This window comes from Taurulus bubalis (assembly GCF_910589615.1).
Source record: "Taurulus bubalis genome assembly, chromosome: 2".
Taxonomy (NCBI): domain Eukaryota; kingdom Metazoa; phylum Chordata; class Actinopteri; order Perciformes; family Cottidae; genus Taurulus; species Taurulus bubalis.
In genome coordinates this window covers 27,493,312-27,514,667 of record NC_136590.1, presented here as the reverse complement: position 1 = coordinate 27,514,667, position 21,356 = coordinate 27,493,312, and the positions used below count along the sequence as shown (strand labels likewise).

Below are 21,356 nucleotides of genomic sequence, written 5' to 3'. Positions count from 1 at the left end.
AGAAACATAAAGACCACAAATTCAGACATCAGCCCACTGTTTATCTGCTTGGGCTCTCCTCTGCAGATTCCCTCGCAGTTGAGCAATATCTCTAGTAATGTCAGTGAATCAATTGTGACTGTGTCTCAATGATTAGCATGCCCGTCTTTCAGTCAGAGGATCAGTAGTTCAAAACCCAGCTCAGCTAGTTTTTAGTTTTTTCTTCTTTTTTTTTTCCTGACATATTAACAATTATGTCACAGGCCGGACTGGAGCCCCTGGTGGGCCGGATTCGGCCCGTGGGTCGTATGTTTGACACCCCTGCTTTAAACCCTTAAAACGACTTGTGTCTGTGTCTTGGAAAAAGCTTAAATTGCCTTGTGTTTCCCCTCACTTTTTTTGTCATGTTTCAATACAGCTGTGGTAATCCATGTGTTCCTGTCTTTGTCTTTTCCAGTGGTGAGTCAGAACCTGGTGACGGACAATGTGTCGGTGGTGGAGGGCGAGATGGCCATCATCAGCTGTCGGGTGAAGGACAACGACGACTCCGTTATCCAGCTGCTCAACCCCAACAGACAGACCATTTACTTCAGAGACATGAGACGTGAGTGTCGTGCTATCTTTACTTGGGGGGGTGTTGCTGTGTACTGTTGTTGTAAACAATCATTCTGTTTTGACCGGATGAAAATGAAAATGTTTCATTCAACGGCGTCACTAATGCAGCCAATTTCAATTTTAATTATTTCCTCCCTCATGTTGCAACTGAGAGACTGGAACAAAATGAGATACCAACATGAATGCAACAGGCTGATGGGACTTTTGCTGTTATGTTGTTTTGTTTGGCATTGTTTCCCTGAAGTAGTTTTGATTCATGGTCAGTTTCTTCAGAACACGAGGTCAGGGTTTCACAATATAACGTAAATAAATGTAGGCGGTTAGGGCTTACTTAGCTATCTGGTGTGACTAAGCGGCTCACTAAGCAGCTTGTAGTGTCTGAATTCTCCATGATTATCATTTTATCAATTACATGCTATACTTAAAGGATGAACCAGGGCAATGATTTATAAAAAAAAATAAAAAAAACACAAAACATACTCTTATACGACGATAAATGGCAAAAAGATAACACAGTTACAGACTTAAAAAACGTAAGATTGATCGTAAAGTCTGGCCAGGTTTTCTTTCACTAAACATTCCAGATCATCCTCCTGCACTTGATATACAGTACAACAGTAGCTGTTTAGGAAAACATCATAGATCATGTTAGGGGTTATTATGAGGCTGTCAGAGGATGAAGTAGGCTTTAGCGGGTAGTAGACACTGTCTGCAAGTGAGAAATCATTCAGCGCTGCCATGTCTTTATGTGATTGATATGGAATGTGTTTAATTATAGTCTCAAGCAGTTTGATGTGATCAGATGACATATAAATCAATCCCAGTGAGACATATATGTATGTCAGTTCCACTGGCTCATTTTGCAGGCAGTCATGAAATTAGACATTTGACAAATCATTTGCATTTTGGTAAAAATGTTGCAGAGCCGTGGTTTGACGACAAATCTGATGAATCGGCACAAACATGATAGAATGTGGAGTTTAACCAAATCATGTGAATGGAGCCGGCAGTGAAGCTGTAAAACATTGATTAATATTCTCTTACACTACTTGCACTTCTTCTGGGGAGCTGCATTAAGTTTGACCCACTTGTCTGCTGTAGGATTAAAACAGAATGAGGTTAATACAATTTACCAAACACGGTTCGCTTTCAGCATGTCTGCTTTAATAAAAGCAGCTCATATCCCTAAACATTTAATGACCTGTTGTGTTTATTCTTATCCTGCCCAATTATAATGTCACATCTCTAATTAGCCGTGTTCAGCTGGACATACTCTCTGCTCTGTCTTGTCAGGTTTTTGGTTCTTTAATTATGTCTTTTGAGCCCCTGAGTGTAAAATGTTGAGTACAAAATATAGTCGACCTCTGTACTATATACCAGTAGCATTATGTTATAAGTTCAAAATGTACAATGATCAGCACCTATGATTCATTAACGGCGTTTACCGTGGTGTATTTTATAGTGCTCTTTGCAGCTTGCACTGTTCAATTGCCATTAGCAAATATGGTTTTGAAGAAAATGTCTTAAATCAGAATCCTCTTTATTGGCCATGTGTGTGTACACATACATGGAATTTTAATCCGGTTACACATTGCTCTCGTCGTACATATGATATACAAATAAACAAGATAAATATAAAAAAGACATTAAAGACAACAGGGTAGAACACAGAAAATAAGCATCAACATCAAGATTTAACTAGTTTGTAATAACACGGTCAAGTTCATACGTGTGCAACATGTGTTCACATATTAAAAGTAAATGTATTGCATTGCAACTGCAGCGTAATATAGGTTTCTGTTCAGTCTCTTTAAGTGCTTGCATGGTGAGAGAAAGATTGTGGTTTTAGGTTGATGGTTACCCGAACCTCACTTACCAATACCACAATAATTCCTTCACCTTTTAAGAAGTATTTCACCCCTGGAAAGATGGTATTTTACATACAACGATGCTATCTATAAAGTAAAAAGGCCCAAATGTTTTTTTTGTCTTGGTTCAACATGGACAGAAAAAAGAGGGCTGTGGTGTTTTCTATCGCTAACAAGGTAGAATACCTCCAACACCCGTAATCTGCTCGTTGCCACCCCCGTCACTCCCGGGCTGCTCCCCAAAGCCACTGCTATTAGAAAGGCTTGACCGGAGTTCCTGTAAATATAGACGGTAAATCGGTTTCTGCTACATCAGCTTGCTGGAGTAGGAAATACTTTTCGCAAAAATATTTTATCCGCAATTGTGTCAACTTGCATTGTTCCCGGGTGTAAGGAGTCGAGGATTTAAAAAAGAAAAGTGCTGCTGGAGTGAGTTATTATTGGTTGCCAGTAAAGGATTCCGAGTGCTGTGTGGCTGAGAGCTCTGAATAACCGAAATAATGGAGAGAACACCAAAAAGTCTGCAAAGCTTTTCGGTGTATTCATATGAAACCGGAGGACTAAAAATACAATATTAAAGGAGAAAAAAAAAGGTTTTAATACACCAAACCAAACAACACATGGGATGCAGGACGTCATGTCATGTGATGTCGCTGTGCCAAACCATCCACCCTGAAATCCAACCTATGACTTTTGCAATAAATTGTCACACTTCCTGGATTAGTAAACAAATGATGATGAAAGTAATGCATGTAAAAACGTAACTCAATTAAGTTTCCCCCAAAATATATTTGCCAAATCAAAATAGGCATCAAAGACAGGAGTGGGCATTCCAGACCGCACATACTGAGTAGCATGGTTTCTGGAGGAATGTTTCATAAGTATTGGAAGATTTCAGGGCATGATGGATTTTTACTTTCGTAAACCGTAGAATGGAACCGTATTCGTCAACGTGTCGAGTGACGAATACGGTTCCTTTCTTCATTGCATGAAAAACGAAGTGGCTTCACCACTGACGTGAAGTTTATTTGTTATTTTTGCTATTGTTATCTATTTTAGCCACCGGTCCGCGCACTGCTCTCTCAACCTGTGTGTGTGTGTGTGTGTGTGTGTGTGTGTGTGTGTGTGCCTACTCCCACACATTGGCACTGAACAAAGATACGTTCTCCAAGATGCAGCTGGTGATGAGAGTGGAGAAAATGCATTTTATTTACAATTTTAAAGAAATTCTTACATCCCTGTATTGTTTACAGTTAATACTAAATAAATCAAATTCCAACCACCTGGAATAAAAAAAGTAAGTTGACGAAGTATTACCTGGTAGTGAGTTTAATGCATTAATATCAAAACTTTAATACATTCTGTAAACTACACAGACGCAAGTTAAAAACAATTCCAGCCACATGCTATCGTGGACGATAACAACGACCCAGTGAACATAGTGGAACATTTAGCAGGCAGATATTTTACTCAAGACCAAAACTAGTGAAAAGGAGACTGTGTATTGGGACTAATATTCATCAAGTGAATAAATATATATTAATGTTGTTCCATGTCTGCTGGATGTGGAAGTGGGAGCTATTTTCTAACATGTTAGCCATAATAATTTGATAAGCTGAAGGGATATGAGGAATTTTGTATCCATGAGTTTCTTTTAAAGTGTGCAGTTTTAAGTCCATGGAGCGCTCCTTTTGACATAACTATGAGACACAGGTTGCAATTAAGCCCTTTTAAATTATGTATTTTTAAATGATCTATGTTCATAAGCTGCCTGTCCAATATTATTAGCTGTATCGTTTCCAAGATATATTTGAAACAGCTGCCTGTTGTCTTCTGCAGTTAGTACATGTTTTATGTATTTTGACTCGTTTATTGAGCTAAGACTTCAGCTGTATGCACAAACATAATGTACAATGTTTCATGACATGTTAGTTCTTCCTGGCCCCCCTATGAGGCGAGTGTCAGGCCATCCTCCACACTCACCACCCCTCCTTAGTCATGTTTACCGCCTAACAAACACACCCTCTACATTATATACAAGGGCACACTGGCAGAAAGGCTTCGTGCGTATGCTAAACCAAGCTCAGTATTTATCCGCTGTTGTGCCGAGCTGCAGTGAGCCGACTCCCACAAGCTGGCTGTCAAGGGCAAGGTGTTTTTTCTTTGATGGGGGGGCTCCTTGATCTCCTGTGATCCCTCCCAGGCATCTTCGCCGCAGCTGCACTGCTTCATTACGACATGGCATCCACCAGGCAGCTTCCAAACAACATTGCCCCCTTCAAAATATCACATCTGCCATCTCCGTCTGAATCCACAGCGGTGGATTATATTTGTGAGCGTGAGATGGAGAGCAAGAGAGGGTAAAGAGACAGAAAGGAGGGAGTGCTCTGAAACTGACTGCAGTTACACACAGAGTAAACCCTACAATGGGTCACCATACTGTTACACTTCCACCCAAAGTAGTTCTGATTTCATCCCCGGTGTGTTAAAGTGCTACCTTTCGTCCACCACTGAAGTATGATAATCGTGGGTCACCACATCCACCTCACACTAAGCAGCAGCACTTCTGTGACAAGAAGACCTAATGATGCTTTAAAAAGGCATTGTTGTTATCACTATTTTTAATCACCAGAGTATACACAGATGGGGATGTTTCCAAGACACAATGACCTGTTTAACATGTGACTGTGTCTAGAGGTAGTAAACACCCAGCTGGAATGTTGTAGCTCTAACTGCCATATGTTACTTATTTTTGTCTGACCCAATGTAAGACACAATCCTTCAACAGCTAATGTCGTGTCCCTTAGATGACCTATTTCAGTTCTTTTAAATAACTTTTATTATTAATCACAGCATTATGAACAGGGAGGGCGGTGATGCATTTGACACAACACACTTCCTAAATGATGACATCGACGAAGGTTTTTGAAATGCACAAAGACAATATTTAGATTAATTGCAAAACGTAAATAACATGCAATTTACTCAAAATCATTACCAAACACCTGTTCCTTTAATGTACGGTAAGCTAATATTCAAAATCCACCAAGTCTTCAGATAAACAATCGTTTACACTTCCTTCACATGTGTGTCATGGTTGAGGTGTTGTAGCATGAATAAGGTTGATGAGCAATACCGTAGCATCATAATACAGTAACATTTCTACCAGAGGCTGCTGGCAGATCTCCTTTCTATTCAACCAGAAAACAGACGCAAACTTATTCATCACTCACTAAATTCTTCTTGAAATACATGGTTACTTGTATAAAAAAGACTAATAGGAGCACTTGAGCAGTGACACACTGCCCTTGTTCTCCTGTGGAGGAGGGAAAGATCGCAGCTTCTGCAGCAGTGGGTGATCTGTCCAAACAAGGCCAGCAAGGTTCAGGGTTAAAGGCTTTTTGTGAAAACAGCTTAACAAGGCATCTTTGAAAGAAAAAAGCATTTATTATATAACATATTCCCACAGAAAGGACCCGATTGGACCTTCAGAAACAAAGAGACTGAATTTGGCCAGAATATTACTTGTGATTGTGGCATTACTTAAAAATCTATATGTGAACATGTAAAATATTTAAGTTAATATATATTTCCTGATGGGTAAAAAGACTGCCCCAATGAATAATAATAATAATAATAATAATACATTTTATTGGTATAGCGCTTTAAAAGGTACTCAAGGTACTTATATAAATAGTAATAGTGATCTAAAAGCGAGCATGAATATTTACAATTGGATCTACAGAATATCAAAATGTAAGTTTAAATAAAGTGTACAGAATGAAGTGTTATGTGAAAGTGACAAGTGTAAAGTGGCAAGTGTAAAGTGGCAAGTGAATTTAAATACGAGGTGTGGAGGGATGTGCAGGCAAGTGAACATGTTGCATCCTGAATAGGCAGCAGTGTTGTTCTTGACAATCATACTTCTTTACCCAAGCCAAGAGAAAATTACCACACATTGGCCTTAATGTCATGTCATCACTCATCAATTGCATGTTGCTCTTTCTGAGATGGCGACCACGATCTTCAACAAGAAGTAACGGTTCATCTTCAAACTTGAAAGGCTTCTGGCTTGTTAATGTCAAGTGGAAACAGCAGGCGGGAGTCCAACTGGAAAATGATGGCTGAGATATACAAGTCTTTCAACTCACTTTTGGCTTTGAGTGATTCAAGTAGCTCTTCTTGTTGTGCATCTGTCTTTAACTATGAGAAAAATGTTCTTGAAATTATATCTGGGTTAAAAGGGTCGTCCCGGTGTTTTGAAGTGGGGTGTATACTGTAAGTACCGAGGTCGCATTTCTGGTCACCCGAAAATAAAAAGTCTCATATTCTAACCCATTTTTGCGGTCTGAATAGAGCAGTGTGTTACCTATAGTAGAGGAGGGTCAAAACACCCCCAGCTTGGATAACTAGCCATTATCTATACTCCCTGCCACTTTACTGAGTTCAGATTTACAGATTTCACACAATAACTTAAACTAACTAAACCACAGAGGCAGCAGCGGACTAATTGCTGTGTTCTGAGGGTTAAAATGATTGTATTATTGTTCAATGGAATATTGTGGCTTCGGCAAAAGCAGAGACAAAGGCTTTAGTTCTCCATCTGACAGCTTTCTCATGGGAAGGAAAACCAGCAAAATATTGTAAACATAGCTTTCAGTAAATCTGATATTGATTTTTTTTAGGTGTCTTAGATACAATGAATGATTGTGCAACATGTATTTGGCCATGTGAGGAGTCAGAGTGGATAGTCTGACATTTAAGTTGGGCTATTCAAATAGCAGGGCATTTCATGTGAGGACAAGAGATGTTATCCATGATTACACCAAATATAAAGTAATTGCGTGTCGTCTTTTTTTTTGTGTGTAGTTTAGTACTGCAATCTGAGTCTAAAGCAGGACGCTTGTGTTTCAGCAGAATTGGCGCAGGCATTTAGTGAAAGATCTCAAGTACCAGTATGCGTTTGTAAAGAACTGATAAACACTGTGATAATGGGGCTGATATAAATACACACAATATCAACATAATGCTTGAGAAATATTCTTGGGATTTTTTTTGTGCAAAGCAGAAGGGACAAAAGAAGGACGGGTTAAATCAAAAAAGATAACGTGACTGATAATGTCATTGTGAGATAGAAAAAGAAGTCTTGGGGGATTCTAAAAACTCTCAAAATGCAAAAATACTAAAAGGAACAAAAGAGCAGGCAGTACTTTGATTACAGTCAGCTGTGCCAAAGAGGGAAAAGCCCCTGAGTCTGAACAGCTGCTGAAGCGATGCTAAATGTTCCCATTCTTTGGGTTTGGTGACTACACAGTGATGTGGAAGCCTGGACTGCACTTAGAGTGAAGAGGAGGGGTTTTTTGTACGAATGTAATTACCCCCAGCCCACCTCGTCGCACCCATTCTGACACCCAGTGAAAAAACTTTGATGTGCTCCTCTCAAAAACTAGCAGCAGCCACTAATCACAATGGATTGCAGACACTTAGGCGAGGCACACTTATCATCGCCTGCTGTCTCCCTGGATGGGAGTCATCTTCGGCCGAAGCCGGAGAAGAAATGATTCGAATGAAAGAAAGAAAGAATGAAATAATGAAGATGAATCCAGAGAGGGGGAAGAACAAGCAAGATGAGGATAAAGTCATACAGTCAGCACAGGTGGAATAGGAAGGGTGCGCGGGGGGGGGGGGGGGGCCATTAGAGGATGTATTGATCCCAGTTCTCTTATGTCTTGGATTCAAGTTTATTTTCACCTCATCCATTCAACTCATCTACTCTAATTCCATCTTCACTGCTACTTTTCAATGATGAGATCATGGCAGCTTGATGGATTTTATTCATGATAACTTCAAAACATGAAATTTGTATTTATCTCCACTCAGGGTGACCATGTAAGCCATGCCAGAACTGAGAGCATAGGAGATTAATGCAAATGTTATGGCAATGGAAAAAATACCATATTGTATGGTTAATAATCAATAAATGGCATCTTTTTTATCAAAAAATCCGAATCAGAAAATACTCTGAAATGTGTTTGCACACGATAGATGCTGAGAGCAGACTCGCCAGAAAAATGTAATGCTAATACTGTTTGTTATTTGATCAAACACCTAAAAAAGCATATTTTATCATGACGAATTAAGTCCTTTCTTCGTGTCAGTTCTGACTGTGAGACATTATGATTCCCAGCTCCCCCTGTCCACATGTCAAAGTGTCCTTGAGTAAGACACTGAAACTCAAATTGTCCCTGATGAGCTGGCCAGCTCTTCTGCTGTGTGTGTGTGTGTGTGTGTGTGTGTGTGTGTGTGTGTGTGTGTGTGTGTGTGTGTGTGTGTGTGTGTGTGTGTGTGTGCTTTCAAGCACTTTGTCCTTCTCAAGTTGGGAAGTGCTATCTATACGCATCCCATTTAATATCTAAGTGCTGACTGGTAATATGAGACGAGACCTGATTCCATGGCCATAAGGTTTAATGAAAACACTAAAGGATTTAGGTCTTGTTTTTTCATATGTATCCTAACAGAGTTGTTGGCCGATGAAGTCATCCCTCCTCTCCATACCGGCCACAAACCTACGAGTGCCTACAATGTAAAAGATGGGCCACATATACCACAGCCCTCAATCTGAGAAAAATGCATTCAGAAGTTCAGCTGAAGCTAGTGTGAAGCTTAATAAGTCTGAGTTCGGCCGGGCTGTCATGTTAAGGTTTGTTGCCACGTTGTTTTTGTACCAGCAACAAACTTACATGCAACTGCCAGAGCGACTCCGCCCTGTTTGTTTGTTTGTGGAAACTCAATGAAAATGACTAACTTTTGCTGATACCAACCTCATTGGCTCAGGCTTCTGTAGTCATAGCATATCCTTTCAGACTCTTGTCTATCTACTCATGCATGCACACCTACACTGCACTAATGCAACACTATTCACTTCTCTGGCACTCAATGTTTACTCTACTCAAAATATTTTTTTTCATAGTTTACTTTATGTGCTTCAGAGAGTGGTCCACATACACATTACAAACATAAAAATGCATAGAGTGCTGACAGAGTACAGAACAACAGGATTCATTAAAGCGGGCATCCTGTTCACCTGCATTAATCTGCATGACAAGTGACACTGCCCTCGGTACCTTGAATCGGAAAAAAATGAACTTTCCCTTTGTCACCTACCTCACAAAGTCTCCTTCTACTGTACCGGCTTATCACTGCTTTTAAATTAGCTTCATCCATGTCAGCAGTAAAAAGTGACTGATCCGATAATGGGGCAGCCATTAAGAGTTTGGACAGACTTCTCCTTCAAAGACTTGACTATCATTTACCTTTGTCAGGCATCTGTGATGTCCTTCTCATGCTATCAGATGTGATAGAACAAGAGAAGATGAAGAACAGGGCAAAAAGAGCACGAAGCTAAAGGTCACCCTCTATTTTTGTCCAAAGTAGAGAGGATATATATTCTATTGTGCGCTGACATAACAATGAAAGAACGGTCTGCTGTGTTGTTCCCTTTCTGTTTGCCGGTACCGCCACATTTTTATTTCTGAGGTATACCACTGTGTTCAACCCTGCTGTGTGAACCAGACTGTTCTCCATCGTCTGTCCTTGTATCTCTTTGAGCTTACAGTATTGTTGCCCCGAGCCCTGAGCACTGGGGAACTGTGTCCTTGCCACAGTGTCTCAGTTCTCAATGTGTATTAGAAGGTATTTATTCATGCAGCTCATGTGTACACCACAATGCCTTATTTAGAAGTGATACATAAGAGGATTATGAGATCCCTGAGATTTTTTGATTTTTTTGTGAAATGGATTATATTTGATTGGAAAACATGCATCTAGTAAAACCCCAAAAGACAAGCATGAACCTAAAAATGAGCATTATAGGCCCCCCATAAAGCTTTGTTTCTAGACACCATATTGTCCTACAAAGCTCATAATAACCACTTCAACTTGGATCCTTATACTGTTTTGTATTTCATAACAGACCAGACTACCAATATTGAGATGCTTACACTGCTGCCAGTAACCTTTACCACAAGGCCTTCGATTCATCTATTATACATCCCCATATATCTTCATCATAACAGCAGCAAAATACAAGTAGCTTTCCCTCGGGAGCAGCTCAGCCTCTGAAAACAGGTTGTACACTTTCTTCAGTGCATCTGTATACTGCAGCATCGGTATGTTTTAATCTGACAGTATTTAATTCAATTAAATCATTAGGATTAGAGTCTGACCTCTCATTTTAATGAGGGCTAACAAGGCTTTTGAATGAGCTACACTAATTAGGGGCGTATTATTCATGTGCCACAATAAGGGCTTCATTGTGTTTGGATAAAATAATCTAATAGCTTCACTAATGGAAATCAACCATTTAAGTTTTTTTTTATATTCGCGAATGTGAAGAACGTCATGTGCAGGGAAAGAATGAGCATTTGCATCAAAAATAATCTCCTTGTATGCTGCATTTTCAGATTGCTTGGATTGCGTTTTTCCTTGTGTCTTTGTACTGTGAAGTATTGTCAGCAGACCTTTCTGGCAGGATAATCAAAGGCAGAGAGAAGTGGGAAGGTGGCAACAGCACATTATGTCACGTACAAAGCACCCAACAGTATGATCAGGTCTTGTTCTCTTGCTATTTGGCCAAACAGAGCATACATTTATAATGAGATTAAACACTTTACATTTTTGATGCAGATTTTGGTTGCGCTGTCTATGAACATAAACATACTTAAAATGCATTATGATCTGTTCATAGCACTGTATGATCATAGTAATAAGCCCTTTTAAATATATTTTTATATGAATAAAGTATACATCTATCTAAGTGAGCAAGTATAAAATAATGATACTTGCCGTATAAGTAATTTCACTCAATTTGTATTTGCTCAGGACATAATATGCATAAGGATTGCACACCACGCGAGCTACATTGTCATTTCCAATGCCCAACATGGACCAACAAGGGCCTTTAAAATAACAAAACATAAAACATGTTCACAGACTACAGATTTAAACTAGAAAGGTGTACTCAGTAGAGCGCAGATCTCCGCCAGGTGTGTCTGTAACAACCACAGCTATATTATTGTTGGAATGAATGCAACTCACAGTTGGCTAACCCCTCCATCTCGACCGCAAGTGTATCAGACGTGTTTTTTCCGCGTGGCTCACACAACAGATCCGCTCTCTCACTTTGCAAACGTCTGCGCAGGCGTGCGTCGCAGCGCCGTCTCAAGAGCGCAACCGTGACTGTGTTTATTTAGACTTCAAGTGTATTTTTTCAACAGTACACATGTAAATGCAAGGTTGAAAAAGAGGCATTAAAAATAAAAATACATCCAGTCTATGGTTTTCCCACTCATTCAGACACATACTCACGTGTACACTGCACAGGCACACCCGTTCCTCGTGGACATTTCAAAGGCCTGTATTGGTTGCACCATGTCGCTGAGAGCCTCGCCATGTAAATACTTGCTTTATTTATTGTAATAAGGCATGATGGATATTTACAAGTGCTCCTAACTATAATTATACGGGGGTATAAGCTGATTATAACACCATATAAGTATGTGTATAATGCATTACAGACAGGGGCATCATCAAAATTAGTATTTTTTTTCCACATCTTTTTCCTTAAAGTGGTGACAAAAAAAGTCTCATCACCAGTCAGCCTTATGGTATCACTTAAAATGTGCCTAATGTTCTTGTTTAATGATGCACAAAATCAATTGTGGTGATTAGTTTTCTTATTTCTTACTGGCCGTCTCCCTCTCTACTTTTTCCCTCTGTTTCCATCACTCTCCCTGTGTCTATCTCTTGACGTTGAAAGCAAATACACCCCGGCAATAACATCACCTTTCTTCTCCATCATCTGTGAAATTATAATGTAGCCCGGCATTTAAAAAATTAAATGTGTTTATGTCTTTTTTTAGGTCTTGTGTGTCAGAAGTGTCCATGTTTAATGCTTTAAGCTTTAAGAAAAAGAAAAGAAAAACCGAGCCAGAATACACAGATCTATACAAGGAGAGTGCAGAGTGTAAAGAGCCTGGAGTTGCTGTCAATCAGAACAGAATTTATCAGCACATCAAAGGGGGATGGAGACGGGTAGGCTTTCATCTTACCACATGTTGTCATTCTACATTACAGCTGATGGAGTGTGCTTAGGTAGATGGGCAAACAAGGTAAGGCAAGATGAAAGTAGCTACAGATGAGCAAGATCTAGGATTCATGGATTTGTCTTCAATTGCACTGAAGGCCAACTCAATAACAGCCAGTCACGAGGTTTATACTAATCCTGTTGTTAGCATGTTCTGTATGACTGCACATGCCAAACAGAATTAAACAAGTTACTCCTGTAACGGTCCGATTACGCAAGGACCCAAAAGCACGACTCCGGAAGACAGAGATAAAGAATATAAGTATTTTACTGAACAGATAACACACAGGGAGAGCTAGGTTAAAAAACACAAGACAATCTGGCAGGGGACAAGTGCAAGTGAGGGGACCTAAGTAGTGAAGACTAATGAGGGGATGTGCTACAGGTGAGACAGGGATGGGCCAGGTGCAAGGAATGAGGGCTGACGAGGAGGGAGTGACTGATGAAGGGGGCGTGCAGCAGGATCTGAAATGACAGGACAGTTAGTACACAGACAGGAAGAAAATAACTTAAAGAAAAGTGTGGCGCTGAATCGTGACAACTCGAGTGTAAAGTGTATCTTTCTTTTGGGGATTTTTTTCCGTTCCAGGCTTGAAGCTATGAGGCACGTCGAGCTAAAAGGACCAGCGAGCATATGCAAACTATTAAATATGCATTTTTACACAAGCACGCCTTCTCAAAGAGAATAAGAGGGAAAAAAAAAGAAAACAACCTCTTATCTTAGCTATTGTGCTTTTATTATTGGTCTAAATGAACAGCTATACAAAAGTGAATTGCTTCTTAGTGCGTCCTTAAAAAAAAAAAAAGGTTTGCCTCCTGGACGCCTCCCATTAGAGGTTTTCCAGGCACGTCCAACTGGTAAGAGGCCCCGCGGAAGACCGAGGACACGCTGGAGGGATTATATCTCGCGGCTGGCCTTGGAACGCCTCGGGATCCCCCAGAATAAGCTGGAAAGTGTTGCGGGTGAGAGAGAAGCCTGGGTCGGCCTGCTGAACCTGCTGATAAGCGGTTGAAAATGGATGGATGGATTCCGGTACTACATAGAATCCCAATTTGTCAATATTGATGACGAGAAAAAATAGATGTGTTTTTCATTTTGAAATTGGATTATTACAGCAGTGATTAGGGTTGCCATGGTAATTTGTTTAATTATTTGACAGAAAACACATTCAGTTATTTTGTCCATCTAAAAAAAGGTTACATCTAATGCAAAAATGCCCACATTTTTCTTTTTCTGGATTATGAGGATGAGTTGTAACTGAATATATCTTGCTTCTGGAGTGGTTCTGGAGTGGTTCATACCACTTGGGTTTTAGATCTCATAATAAGCACACTGTTGCCTCATATACTGTACTTTACACTATTAGAGCTAGGGTTTCTATATTGTAACCTGTATTACCATCTATGAATGTTGACTCACTGATATAACGCTCATATTTCTTTCATTGTAATAAAAAACGTAAACTCCCTCTCGCAGCAGAGACTCAATTATTACGTGTCGACTGAAAATGATAAAAGCAGAACGGATACGTCACTTCCTAGTGAATACTCGGGGCAAAATGAAGACGACCAACCCCCTCTCCCCAAAAAAACATCACATCAGAAGCAGATTGAAGGGAAGTGTAATGAAATGGCAATTCAGTGTGATTGCCAGGCTAGTAGTGGATGACAGAAGAAACGGCAACAGTGAGGTATTCTGACCTCAATCCACTAAGCAAAAAAATAAACAGAAAACAAAAAGCTCGAAGTGGAGATGGCACAGCATCACAGGAAATATGTCAGCTGTGATGGGGTCTTCTGATGTCTGCAGGTCGCAGACCTCAAACAGTCAATCACGGCAAAGGATTTGACGGCAAATATTGATATATGATGAGGTTTGGTTTTTCCATTTGTTTGGCTCACTAAAATCGAGGGATCGTACATAAAAAGGGCTCCAAATCCATCACAGTTCATCTGATGCGAAATGTCCAAATACTTCAACGGTATGAATAAAGAGTAAAGAGTCAACTTTACTGTTGTATATTGTTTTTATTACAGCATTTGATGTTCCAGTCAAACTTATTTGAGGTGTTTACTGGTATTTTAAAGTGTGTATGTGTATATATATATATATATATATATATATGTTTGTCAAATAGATTTAAAATTGTGTGTTTTTCTCCTTCAGCACTGAAAGATGCTCGCTTTCAGATCGTGAACTTCTCAGACAACGAGCTGCGGGTGTCGCTGTCTAATGTCTCGCTCTCAGACGAGGGTCGATATGTTTGCCAGCTCTACTCAGACCCCCCGCAGGAAGCCTACGCCGACATCACCGTGCTAGGTACAACAGCAAAGCACACTAAACATACAAACACACACAAAACACTCAATGTTATTAGCCTCAGCGAGGTAAAAGCCTATTAATCAACATTTGTGGAAGACGGCATACGTCCTGAGCAACATGGCTGACGGCCCACGAGGAAAACTGTAAGAGGCTTTGATAGCATTGAGAAACACGAAGAGCATGTTTTTAATATGTAGTTGCTTTTAAAGCCTCAGCATCATGTTGGAGTGTTTAAGTAAGCTAATATACAGCAGCTAGGTTGCAAGAATGTGAGACCATATTTCTTTCTTTCTGACTACTGAAAGGACACGCACACACCGACACACACACACAGACATACACCTGTGGAATTAACCGTAGTTGTGAGCATAGTACCACTGTACTGTAGTGTTAAGGTTTTAATGTAATATGCATGAAAGACATTACTTGTTTATTTGAATATATATGTACAATATATTTTGATTTACTTCTTAGCAAAAGTGAAACCTGAAAGCTATATCAAGGTATGAATGTGACCATTTGGTAACACTTTCAGTGTCATGCATTATGTCTATAATGCAACTTAAACATACTTGTAATGGTTAAGATGTGTAATCATAGTTATACACTCAGTCATATCAATAATGTTTCATAACAATAATCATAACTTTAGCTTTAGCATTTTAAAAGGACTTATACGGTTAAGCATTATAATCCTTCATAATTGCTGACGCAACAAGTTTGTAAAGGAAGTGCAACAATGTGACAATGACATTCCTTTCGTACTCTGTAGCTGGGTTTCAAGGAGAACATTTGCTTTACATATCTATACCGCAATATGTAGAATCAAATACTTTGCACTACAATGTCTTGGACCTGAATCATTTATCAACAACTCTATTTAAATGCCTATATACATTGGTTTTCTGGGGTTATAGTTACTTTGTCTTCTCACTGTAAGCGTCCGATCATGTCGTGCCACAGTGTTAACTGAGTTTTGTTTCTGTGTCCTGTCGTAGTTCCTCCAGGTAACCCCATCATCGAGGCCCGGGATGAGGTCCTGAGCGAGGGCAACGAGACAGAGATGACCTGCACTGCCATGAGCAGTAAGCCTGCTGCCACCATCAGATGGATGAAGGGAGATAAGGAGCTTCCAGGTAGGTCGACTCCGCACATAAGGAGGCACTCACAATCATATATCACTATCTTAACACAATACGACTGGTATGAAGTATCACAGAAAAAGTTCTTTTCACAAATGTTCACTCATCTGTCTACTTTTTTTGATTGGTTGTCTGAACAAAGAATACTTCTGTGTGACACAAACACACTGTGTTCCATGAACCAGAGAAAAATGACTGAATGATGTGAAAACTCCCGATTCCACTGTTTTCCTCGCTTAAAAAAAAAGAAGTATTATACCATAATTCATAAATTCCACCCAAAAGCAAACAAAGAAACAAAATCATGAACTGTATGCTTTCAAAATCCCCCCTCATGTTATTCTCATCCCTCTTTGATGCAATTTTCTCTTTAGAAATAAACCAATTTAAAACCTAATAAGTAAAATAAGTAACCAAAGTTTACCTATGTAAAACAATAAACCTGAAATGTGAATGAACCTGAACCTTCACCTGTTACCTCAACCATTGTGTATACAATTAATCAGCTGCTTTTTATGGTTCAATCTTTGATATCAGAGCAGACTTCCCTTCAGAAAAGTCTTAAAGATGACAACCAGTCAGGTGGATTCTAACCTGGACACATTTAGCTTAAGTTTGACTGAAATGCTCACACATTGTCTTGAGTAAAACTAAAATGTAAAATAAGAACACATTTAATGTATTGTTCAGTAAGCGAGCCTTGAGCTCCCTCAGAAGGCTAAATTAGACTATCACTGTCAATTAGATTATCACTGTCTGAAATGTGTGTAGGACGGCCAATCAGGACGCCTTTTGTCTGAGACAGGCTAGATTTTTTTAAACCTCACAAAAGAGCCTAAAGGAGTTGCAGGAGTCTAGTTTCCCACTTAGACCACTTGAATCACTTTGCCCATTGAAAATATACTGTCTGCCCATTTTAAGATTGAAGAAATCTAATCAAGACCTAAACCAACATGGACTTCTCAGGACAAAACTTAAAAATATCTTGCAATATTAATGCTATTGTTGAGACTAGGTGGACTGCTGATTGAGTAATGGCTAAACCAATAATACAAAATGTCTGGAGGGGCAGTATGTCACAGCAGGTGGCAGACAGCCAAACCATTTCAAAAATCAAACAGAAGTGTTTTAGATAGATCGCAAAGTCGATGCCAAATAGTGTGTTGTTACTCACCAGCAAAGCACAGGCCCCACCGGTGGGCATTAGGGGACACTGGAGCTCGATGCCCTTTTCTTTCTGTCCATTTCCTTTATAGAGCAGTCTGCAATCCGTTGTTTTGTTCCACAGAGGGAAGACCTTGGAAATAGATAAAACTGCAATAGGTGAAAGCAATTTTGGTATGCACGAAATGACACCCCTCATTGGCTGCTTATCATGTCATACATGGTTTGTAGAACAAAAAAACATTGTTTTAGGCTTAAAAGGTCATCATGAATTATTGTGTGGACTATGTTTGCCACGGAATAAAAACAATTCTGTGAAAACAATCTTTTATTTCACTACTTTGCCACTGGGTTTCCTATTGAATCCAGAATGCACCTGCACACAAGTTTGTGTAGGTTTGCACGTTCTACTTTTAAGTGTTGCTAAATTCTAACTTTTGCATGCACGTGTGCATTTTTTAAGCCCTTGTGCCATGTGTTTAAATGAACCAATTTAAGTTTATTTCCCCCCGTGCTGGCGTCACATATTTACTGCTTGCATCAATGCTGTTGGTTTTTAAATAGAGCTCTGCTGTGACTTTGAATAGTTTCCATTAAGGCGATGTGGATGTGCAGTGGTGGCCAGAGTCTGTTGGCACCGCGTGCCGTCATCAAAGGTGGCTGAGCTTTAGAAGTCTGAGCAGAGCTCAGGGGTGACCAGGCCTCCTGCCAGGCAGCTCCACCTTAGAGCCCAGACAGCAAGCTTTGTAAAGACTTTGAAACAAAAGGTCCTAATCAGAAGTTGTGTAGAAGGCCCTGAGCAGCTTCACCTTTACACTGCAGCATATTACACCCGAAGTGGTCTGCTCAAATCTGGGAATCCTCCAATGTGCCGAGGTCAGGAATACAGTAAAACCGGCTGTTAACTACACAAAAATGTCAGTGGACGTTCAGTAAAATCCTCTTGCAATACTATGCTATGCAGTGACTACTGTAGCTTTTAGTGGAATACCAATCCATTATTCAGGGTTGCACAGCACCTTTGTTTGATGAGATCTTTCCACAGTGCCTCCATACGGAACACTCTCTATCCTGTATGTTCTTGTTTTCCGGTGTGCAAGGACGTTATTTGCTTTTAGTAATATGTCCCTCCTTCACTGAGTATTTTCCGGCACTTTAACGGAGCTTTCAAACAATGGTCATTTACTTGTTATGTTTAATGGCAGAAAAAAACGATTCGTATAATGCTGAATGCCACTCGACCCCACACGTATGCCGTTTTCCCCCACTTGTTGGGAATGGAATCGCATTTACAGAAAATGCTCAGCACTCTCACCGCAGGTGAAAAGGTGTTCATAACTGAATCAGCCTAAAACAATGGCGGACACGTTTCTAATCAACAAAAAATCGTTTTCCCACATTTTACATTTGCAAGTTAAACTTTATTAATATTACAGCCATTTGCATGCTTGCTCTTTAACTGTGCTTACACTGCAGCCATGTTGTGAAAAAGAAAGCTGGCGTTGTTCTGCTGAAAATGCAAGACGGAAAAAAATGGAATGGCTGATGGTGCCAGAGTTCTGGCACCAGGATGACTTATTTCTAATAAAGCGTCCCAAGAATTGTACTTCATTATCTGGAGGGATAATCCGTCTCTCTTACTGTAAATATAATTTAAAGGTTGAAATCGTCATGCTTGCCAATGTAAATCCAACCATCTCTCCCAATATGCACATGCCCGTAATCTCACTATTATCAACTTTTTCTTTTAACTGAAATCATGTTGTTTGATTTAATCAACATTGTGGAAGTCATGAAAAGAGGGAATTATAGCAGTTCAGGGTGTATGGAGGTCATTGTCTTTTTAAAACGAAAGAAAACAAGAGAGGTAAAAAAAAAGAGCCAGTAGGCAGAGCAAATCATTGACTGACGGGGACCAGATCAGCCAATGGCCTCAAGTCCTATGAGACGACCACAAGGAGATTTCAATTACACGACTCTTCCCCAGCAGGAAGACTCTACAAGTGGATGAAAGAATATTTTGGGAAAAGAAAAGCGATTGAAGTGTCGAGACACACAATTTGTTTTAACTAGACACAACTCCCTTACTGCTCCACAAGAACGCAGTTAAACAAATACCAGTTAAAGAAGTGAGAGGAGGGCCACCTGAGTTTGTATGTTAAGGTCTACAGAACACTGAAAGTGCCACTTGACCTTCTGCTGCCTTTCAGTGACGTTCATCTCCACCGTCCTCACTCCGAAGTTTCTCTCTTCGTCCTTGACACAGAACGAGGAGAGCTTTCACTAATTCAGTATTAATACTCGCGAAAGGCTTTTCTTGTTCTGTGCAATTATTAATTAGTAAACTCCTTGATAGTTTTGCGTAACTAAAGACACAAACAAGGGCACCAGAATGATTTTTGAACAGTGTATTAAGCATATGAATCCATTATTATTGTTCTTTTTCATACTAGACAGAGTTGAACTGGTAGATTTGCACCGTGGACCAATAGCGAATATTCAGGAGAGTGTCGGCTTTTGAAGGAGCTCTGTCCAAAACAGAGAAAGCCTATTCACTGCTCTGTCAGAGCATTGGTCCTTGAAGTAGAAACATTAAGTAATAATAAGAATAAGTGCCAGTACTTGTCTGTTGATGGATGAATTGGCCGTTATCAAGAGTCACTATTACATTCTAAATGCCGACAGTGAATTACAGATATGAGGAGAGAATGTGTCCTCGCCCCAAGAATATTTCTCACATAATTTATGACCTTTGTTTTTACTAGGTTATAGATTAATGCCCAAAAAGCTTACAGACAATATTTACTATAACTAAGTATTTTATATTGCCTAGTAAAATCCCATTATATAAATTAAAAGAGCTGATTCAGAAACATTTTAAACAGTGTTTCATTCATTATCAGTGGCGGGCCGTGCATTTCCTACCTAGGCCTGCTGTCTGGTATCGTATACATAAATACGTGCATGACGAGGCGCATCCACACTGTTTTAATGTTCATATGGCTGATTAAGCACGGCACTAAAATGCTTGTCGTTTGCTGAATCACCCAGAGAACCTGATATGGAGAGGGCAAAAAACGAATACTGACAGCTTGTGAGAAGTGCTGGTGCACAAGAAAAAGTCAGGGTACACCATACATGCATCTCTTGAATGACGCTCCTGTGACCAGTGCTAACATGTTCCTGGCTGGCCAGCTGTATTAGCTGTGAGCTGGCTCTGCAAGCAGGCACTATGTGGCCAAGTTTCCAGCGTGCCCTTTCTTCTGAGGATTCATAGATGTGCCGCTTTGCTGCGTTGCTGGTGACCCAGCCTGTGCTGAAAACTGCAAAAAGGGAATTAGCTATACATCAGGGCTAACGGGCAATTCCCACCGGTCCTATAATGCACTGCAGTGTCATGTGATTTGACCTGTATTATTTTATTCCCGTTACTAGCACAGACTGGATAAAATAACGCAGAAAAGAAAATAGTCGAGGAGTATTAGCTGAGATGTGCCAACCCAGGGAGGCGATGCGAGTGAATTGCTTTGTGGAGTGTTGCCACGTGTCAACTCTGGGGCGTATCCCAAAGCAGCAGTGTGCATAAACCTTGCATGATGCCTCCAGTGAGTGGGCTTCAGTACAAAACAATTGTTGAATGTGTATTGATGCATCTAGTGTGTTTCCCTCAAGAGCTGCATTGTTTCTATTTGAACACATTCATATTCAATGCAGCACATTTGGAGTTCCCTCTTACTAGATTACTCCTCTGCCTTTCCTCAAGGAATGGGCACCAGCAACTACTTGCGCTGTCCAGCACACAGCAGGGCTCACTTGTGTTATCTTTACTTCGCACACATGGATGTGAGCTAGAGGCTGCTCTGTGGTCATGTGACGATACCTCCAATCCAGGCCAGGAGAAAACAAGAAAAAACACAAATTCACCTTACAAACTGTTGTTTTGATTTCTGTCCCCTTCATAGTTTCAGAGTAGCATTGAGCAGGAGCATTTGTTATAAATCGTCACTGGGTGATGTGCTTCCTGTGCAAATGGAGCCACACTTTTGAAACTAGTGGTAATTGCAAAGCGTTGAAGGAGAGGAAGGGACAGAATTAAGACTTAGGCCCATTAAATATCTTCC

General features: G+C 40.1%; 1 protein-coding gene across 1 annotated transcript in view; it reads left to right on the top strand.

Moving 5' to 3' along the window:
* Positions 1 to 233: 233 nt before the first annotated feature.
* cadm1a (cell adhesion molecule 1a) overlaps positions 234 to 21,356 on the top strand; it is a gene marked incomplete at both ends in the record, with an annotated part of 80,314 nt that continues 59,191 nt past the window's right edge. The window contains 4 exons of the mRNA XM_079237814.1: positions 234 to 285; positions 398 to 583; positions 14,774 to 14,926; positions 15,928 to 16,065. Of these exons, the coding sequence (XP_079093940.1) occupies positions 234 to 285; positions 398 to 583; positions 14,774 to 14,926; positions 15,928 to 16,065 (529 nt within the window). The remainder of the gene's footprint in view (positions 286 to 397; positions 584 to 14,773; positions 14,927 to 15,927; positions 16,066 to 21,356) is intronic.